Raw genomic sequence first — 7586 nt, 5'->3', positions numbered from 1 at the left:
CCAGACTCACATGCATGAATGCACACACATTCACGCACACGCGTGCACACTCACAACCAGAGTGCTGGCTCCAGTGTCCTACTCTCTGAGCCAGTGCGCAAGTCAAGGATTTGTATTTCTTTTCTTTTCTTTTTCTAGTTATAGATGAACACAATACCTTTATTTTATTTATTTTTTTATGTGGTGCTGAGGATCAAACCCAGTGCCTCACACATGCGAGGCAAGTGCTCTACTGAGCCCCAGCCCCAGCCCCAGCCCCAGCCCCAGCCCCCAGATTTGTATTTCTAATGCAGTGCCAAAGGCCACTGCTGCCGCAGGTCCACAGACCACACATGAGAACCACTGGCCACAGGATCCCCAAGACACTTAACAGCTCTGGTCACACATTTTATCCAAGGCCTGGTGTGAGGAAGTCCCGGGTCTTTGCAGATGCAGAGGCCCTGGGAATCCACGGGGGAAGGTGCAGCAGCCACTGAGAGACTGCTCTGTGCCAGGCACAGCAGTCAGCACCTCTGAGACCCAGTCACCGCCCAGAGAGGGACAGAGGTCGGGTAGAGCACCACAGCTCAAGCTGGAATCTTGTTTCAACCACTTAACAACTGCATGGCCTTGCCCAAGTGACCGAATGACATCCTGCCTCAGTTTCCCCACCTATACAAAAAGGACAGTGATGACATTTGCATGACCTGACATAAAGAAATGCTCCATAAACATTCATCAAAAATGTTTTAAGCATAAATAAAATGGAGCTGGGTGCTGTGGCGCACGCCTATAATCCCAGCAACTTGGGAGGCTGAGGCAGGAGGATCACAAGTTCAAGACCAGCCTCAGCAATGTGCAAGGCCCTTTCTCAAAATTAAAAATTTTAAATTGCCGGGAATAAAAAAAAAAAAAAGCTCCATGTTCGAGCACCCTGGGTTCAATCTCCAGCACCGAAAAACAAATAAACAAAACCCCATAGTTATGGCTGCACTTATTATGGAGTCTGTCCTGTGTGGGGAAACCGTGGTGCAGAAGGTCCCTGTCCTCCCTCAGCCATGCCACCACCAACCCGATTCCCACCCATTGATTTCAACCCCCTCACCAAATCCAAAGCAGATGCCCATGAGAAAAATTCAATATAATTTATTAAATAGAGTCTGAGGGCTCCTCAGTACAATAAATATCAATAAATTAACAGAGCTGGCCTCTCCAGCTCTCACATATTAAAAAAATAATTCCATAAATACCAAGACGAATAACAAGGACATAACAGTCACAGAATCTCTTTCAAGTCAATTCAGACATTTCAGTCTCAGCGCCCCCAGGACTGGCCCAAGGCTCATCGGGGTCCTCCTTTACTTCATGCGGGAGCATCTCGGACCCTCCTTGGGCAGGCTTTTTGTAAATGCTTCCCGAGTCGCGGCCATGCAGCCCGAGAACTGCTGGAGCACAGCCAGGATGAAGCTCTTCCCCTCGTAGGCATCCCCAGAGGACGCGGGCGTGGTGGCCAGGGCCTCAGGGGTGCTGTCGTCTTTGAGTTTGTCGAGCTGTTCCAGAACCTCAGCGACCGTCCCGTCCATTCCGTCCGTCCTGTTGGTCCCGTCCACAGTGATCTTCCTCAGATACGCCTGGATGACCGAGATGTTGTGCGAGGCTTGGGGCCCGGGGGTGAAGCATGGCAGCGGGTACTTCTGGATTACCCAGGCTTGGTGGTCTGGCATGTCAGGCTCCTTCTTCCTCTGTAGGAAGCGGGGAGAAACGGCGGGCATGAGCACTGACTGTGCAGTGTCACCCAGAGATGCTGACAGCTCATCGGCGGGAGCTTCCCCTGCGACGGACCTGGTGGGCACCCTGTCCAACTGCTGGGACCACCCTCTGTGGCTGTGGCCAGCGCCAATCCCATTTCCAGAGGAAACTAGGCCTCTGTTGGTTTACGGAGCTGGCCCAGGATCAAGCGGCAGACCCAGCATTCCCAAGGCCACAGTTCCAAGCCTGTGTTTATAACCACTGCTCCATCCTGTCCCCTCGGCCCCATGTAGCTGAGGTCAGCTTGGGGGCTCCAGGGATGGAGACTAAGAGCAAATCTGCATTTCCACACTAGCTCCCTGCTCTTGTCCCCCTGTGTGAAAGCCACTTTGATGCCTCTGGCTGGTAGAGGATGGTTTTATGCTTGCTTAAAAAAAGGCCCCCAAGAAACTAGGGAGAATTTTCAGAAACAAACTGAGGACTCAGGGCCACCCCCTGTCCCTTGCGCCTTCCTAAGGACTAAGGCTTTCAGGTTAAATGGAATGACTAAGAGACCTCATCACCCCCAGCACCTCTGCCTCTGTATCTTAAAAAGCCAAGCCTAGGGTTTAAATGCCAGGGAGGGTAAGAAGAAGAAGACTGGTCTCATGATTGTTCCAAGCTCTGGTATTTATTTGTTTAATCAAAGTTATCTAAGAGGCCCTGCCTTGAAGGCAACCCAAGAAAACCCAGTAGTATTCACATGTATTTAGTCTTCCACTCCACTGCCGGGGTCAGGTTCTACAGTCACTAGGCAGAGAGAGCAGCATGCACGCAGACCCTCATCTGCTCACGGCCACCCTTCTCTGATGGAAGAGACCCTCAGAAACCACTACCAACGCCCTGCATTGGCTGAGACGTCCTCTGCAGCCCTGATGGACTTTGGCTGCTCAGAAGGTTCCTGCATGCAAGATGGCCCATCTCTGAGGATGTGCTCAGGCAGGAGAACTCAGATAATAGTACCGTGAACCCAGCAGGCTTGAAATAGAGAGGCGCGTGAACACACACCCGGCTGGAAACCACTGAGGTTGTGACTCTGGCAGACTTTGCCTCCTTCCCCACTGCAGTTCACTGTCTTAAACATTCCTCCTTAGCTCATCTCCTTCTTCCCTGTCCCTTCCTGGGATACCCACAGCTAGATCAGATCTGGAAAGAGCAGCTGCTTCTGGGGGCAACAGAAGGCTTTTTAAATAAGTGCTTTGGAAAAGAAATCTCTAGGGTACTTACGTAGTCTTGCAAAAGCTGTGTCGACAGGTTATCCAAATTCTTGAGGATCAGCTGCACTTCACATGCTGTTGGCCCATTGATGGGCCTGTCAGTGGGGAACGTGTGGATGGACGTCCAGGCTGACACACAGCACAGCAGCATCAGTGCAGGCTTCGTGGGTCCTGGAGAAAGAAGAAGCTGTGAGGCACACAGAGCAAACCCCCTGCCCACCTGTCCTCAGTCACAGAAACCAGGTGGAACAACCGCTGGTGGAGCCCTTCTTTCCAGAAGCTTCTTCCCTGAGGGAGACAAGACCATGCCCGAGAGTCAGCGTGAGGTACCTGTGACAGAGATCATGGTGAGAGAGGAGGCGCAGCTGGCCTTGGCAATGACCTCTGGAGCCAGATGTGCTTGGCATGGCCCCCAGGAGATATATAAAGGGTCCGCGTGAGGAAGAGGAGTAATCGATGTCCCGCCCATGGCAAAACCATTGCTCAGCTTTTCTCCAGAAAACACTTTCAAAATTCTGCCAGCCCGGGCTGGGTGAAAGTGGGGCTGGAAGGAAATGCTGAGGTTACCCTCACGGCAGCCGGAGGCCTGACGCAGAGAGTCACCAGCACCCAGCACAGGAAGGCGCCTGCCACTCGGCCTTTTCTTCTTGGAAAGAGCTGTTTGATTTGACTAGAGGAAATTCTGAAGCCCAGAGTTGACAGGCACAACCACCAAGGAACAAGTGACTTACGGGGATTGAGGGTCAGTGCCCAGGGGGATTTTCTGGGGAGATCAGGTGGAGGGTGCGTAGGCTCGGAGCTGGTGGGGGAGATCTGTGGACTGCGTTATCTTTGGGAATTTCTGAAGCGTGCCCAGGCCGTGTGCGGGGTTGGCCCTCATAACCACTGCGGGTACCGTGAGTCAAAGGCCTTGGATATCCCTGGACTCTCAGCTGTACCTTGCAATCCCAGGCCCTAGAACCAGAAGCCAGGATCAAGAGCCACTGAAATCATTTATACCTACTTTGAGTGCTAACTTTTTTTAAAAAATGTTATTTTTTAGTGGTAGATATATATATCTACCTTTATTTATTTATTTATTTATTTTTATGTGGTGCTGAGAATTGAACCCAGGATCTTGCACGTGTGAGGCGAGTGCTCTACTACTGAGCCACAACCCCAGCCCCTTGAGTGCCAACTTTGATCAAGTCCTCTTCTAGGGTCGTAGGAACGGCAGCAAATAAGTTGGACAAGATCCTGTCCTCAAAGATCTGGCACTGGGGTGGGGTAGGGACAGCAATTAAAAAATTAACAAAAAGGGCTGGGGTTGTGGCTCCGTGGTAGAGCACTTGCCTGATATGTGTGAGGCACTGGGTTCAATCCTCAGCACCACATAAAAATAAATAAAATAAAGGTATGCTGTTCATCTACAACTACAAATATATATATATTTTTTTTTAAATTTTTTTTTAATATTTATTTTTTAGTTCTTGGCGGACACAACATCTTTGTTGGTATGTGGTGCTGAGGATTGAACCCGGGCGGCACGCATGCCAGGCAAGCATGCTACTGCTTCAGCCACATTCCCAGCCCAAAAAAATATTTTTAAAAAAATTAACAGGGGCTGGGGATGTGGCTCAAGTGGTAGCGCACTTGCCAGGCATGAGCCGGGTGCTGGGTTTGATCCTTAGCACCACATAAAAATAAAATAAAGATATTGTGTCCACCGAAAACTAAAAAATAAATATTAAAAAATTCTCTCTCTCTCTCTCTCTCAAAAAAAAAAAAATTAACAAAGAAGCCAGGCGAGGTGGTACATACCAGCAGCTTGGGAGGCTGAGACAGCAGGATCACAAGTTCAAAGTCAGCCTCAGCAAAAGCGAGGTGCTAAGCAACTCAGTGAGACCCTGTCTCTAAATAAAATACAAAATAGGGCTGGGGATGTGGCTCAGTGGTCCAGTGCCCCTGAGTTCAATACCAAATCCAAAAAAAAAAAAAAATTTAACAAAGAAACAAGAAAGCACCCAGGTAATAAAAGCTATAAAAATAAAACTACATGATTGGTTAATGAATAATGGGTGAGATACTTTAAGAGCGGGGGTCAGAAGAAGTCTCCTTGAGAACATGACATTTAAACTGAGACCTGAAAGGTAAGAAGAACCTATCAGGGAAAGATCTGGGGAAGGCAGAGGGGCTGCGGAATGTGCTCCCAAGAGCAGGGAGAAGGTTGTGGTCGCCGGAGTGAGAGAGAGGTGGGCAGAGGCCAGGTCATGAGGGCCTCGCGGCCATGATAAAGAACTTGGGTTTTCTTCCAAGTGGGATGATGTCACAGGAAAGCAGGGACCTGAAACTCCACACCTCAGTTCTTGTGTTCCGATGAAAGAAGATATGAAGTCAGACACCAAAATTCATGCAAGAGAACTTTGTTAGAAGTGAAAGTGAGGTGAAAAAAAAAGTCAAAGAAAAATGAGGCGTAAGCAAAAAGTACTCTCAAGGGAGAGAGTGGTCGTCTCCAAGCAGAGAGCAACACAGGAGAAAACGCTGTCCCCAGCTTTATTACTGTTTGATGTTTACCAGCAGAACTGGGGACAACCTTCGGGAGACCACTCTTTGCCAATCAGGTCTTCCACTCCTCCTTCACTCACCTCAGGCGATGGAGTTTTTGACCTGGTTGGTCCTCTCCAGAACTGTCACAGTGGCCCTCCTATTTAGGGGGGCTTCACAGGTCAATCCCATGTTAACGAGGACTCTGGGATCCATAACTGATCAGAAGTTACCTGAGTGCACCTGTGCTACCAAAGGTACCTTCCTTCCCAGGCAAATGGAGACAGCGTTAGCCATGATCCCTAGCTCCAGCTCCACACCAACCTCAGTGGACCCTGCCAAGAGTTAGTCCCAGGAATCCTTTTCTCTGGACGGGTCTTCCCACTAGCTCCTTGGCTTCTGTTTATTTTCTACATATTAACTACCACCCTTTGCTCTCTCATCTACTTTGGAAGTAGTTGAAAGAAGGGCCCTAAATAATTTAAGGAATACTCCTGACCTGGCCTGCATCTCACTGCTCATTGCTAGCTACTCCCTAATAATAAGATCCCAGTGGGTGGCTTTAGGTAGACAAATACAGGATCTGGTACATTTTAAAATTAGAGAGAGAACAAATCAACGAGACAACCAACCCAGGCCATTGAGTGGAGAGTGGGGAGTGGGGATCACTATGGAAGCAGGTGGACCAATGAGGAGGTTGTGCAGCTTCCCAGGTGCCAGGTCCAGCCTTTCCTGCTTGGCCCAGGGCAGAGAGGCTGGAGATGGAGGTTACACGACTGGCTGATGGGCAGTTGTGGAAGTGAATTAAAGAGATGACTCAAAGTGGATGAGGTGGCGCATGCTCATAATCCCAGCAACTTGGGAGACCGAGGCAGGTGGACCGCAGGTTGGAGGCCGGCTTGGACAGTGTAGCGATACCCGATCTCAGTATGAAAAATAAAAAAAGGGCCGGGGTGTCCTCAGTGATAAAGCACCCCTAAGTTCAATCCCTAGTATCAAAAAAAATTAAGATTAAAAAAGTGGGGGCTGGGGTTGTGGTTCAATGGTGATGCCTTTGCCTAGCACATGTTCTGGGTTCGATCCTCGGCACCACATAAAAATAAATAAATAAAATAAGGTCATTGTGTCCATCTACAACTAAAAAAAATATTTTAGAAGAATAAATTTAAAAATAAAGGTATTGTGTTCATCTACAACTAAAAAAAAATTTTTTTTAAATGGAAGAGGTGGGCAGAAGAGGAAGTCCAAGAGATTCCAAGCAAGAGAAGGACTCAGCTGCCATTTTGCTGGCTCAAAAATGGAAGGGGCCACGTGGAAAAGTGTGAAAAGGAAGCAACAAGTTGGCCAACAACTTTGATCTTGGGAGAGGAGCCTGAGCCTTAGATGAGAAAGTCAGCCCCAGCCAATACCTTCATTTGAGTCCAGGAAGCCCCTGTCTGCAGGGTGCCAGACTTTGGACCTACAGAAACAGTTAATTTGCAGTTAGTGCAACAGGGAAAGAACACAGTCCTCAGTGGTCTTGTGTTGCCAGCCCTACAGATTCTTTTCAGTTTTCCTTTCATGATCCCTCTCTGGGATGTAGTAATGCCAACACCTTTCACCTTCTTTATTTTATTTATTTATGGTTTTGAGGATTGAACTCAGTGAGTGCCTTCCACATACTAGGCGAGGGCTCTACCACTGAGATACATCCCCAGTCACTTATTTCTTCTTAAGAACCTACCTCTTCCTTTGTAAAAAAAAAAAAAAAAAAAATATATATATATATATATATATATATATATATATATATATATACATTTTTTAAACACTTATTTTTTAGGTGTAGATGGACACAACACAATGCCTTTATTTTTATGTGGTGCTGAGGATCTAACCCGGGTCCCACCTGAGCTAGGGGAGCACTCTACTGCTGAGCCACAATCCCAGCCCCTTTAATATATATTTCTTAAGTTGTAGGAGGACACAATATCTTTATTTATTTATTTTTATGTGGTGCTGAGATTTGAACCCAGTGCCTCATGCATGCAAGGCAAGTGATCTACCACTGAGCTGGTGATAGACCCAACCTGATTTTTT

At 48.0% G+C, this 7586-nt stretch overlaps 2 protein-coding genes across 2 annotated transcripts in view; one reads left to right on the top strand and one right to left on the bottom strand.

Annotated features, from left to right (window-relative positions):
- Positions 1 to 1337: 1337 nt before the first annotated feature.
- Positions 1338 to 1751, bottom strand: Il31 (interleukin 31). The gene has a single exon (XM_026402957.2). It carries the CDS (start codon positions 1749 to 1751, stop codon positions 1338 to 1340), a length of 414 nt encoding a protein of 137 aa, XP_026258742.2.
- A 1349-nt stretch (positions 1752 to 3100) lies between these two features.
- Lrrc43 (leucine rich repeat containing 43) overlaps positions 3101 to 7586 on the top strand; it is a 31223-nt gene continuing 26737 nt past the window's right edge. The window contains exon 1 of the mRNA XM_026402959.2: positions 3101 to 3380. Coding sequence (XP_026258744.2) covers positions 3101 to 3380 — 280 coding nt within the window. The remainder of the gene's footprint in view (positions 3381 to 7586) is intronic.

Source organism: Urocitellus parryii, chromosome 3 (genome assembly GCF_045843805.1).
Source record: "Urocitellus parryii isolate mUroPar1 chromosome 3, mUroPar1.hap1, whole genome shotgun sequence".
Classification (NCBI taxonomy): Eukaryota; Metazoa; Chordata; class Mammalia; order Rodentia; family Sciuridae; genus Urocitellus; species Urocitellus parryii.
Note: the sequence above shows the minus strand (reverse complement) of the source record. Positions and strands in the feature narration are given on the sequence as shown.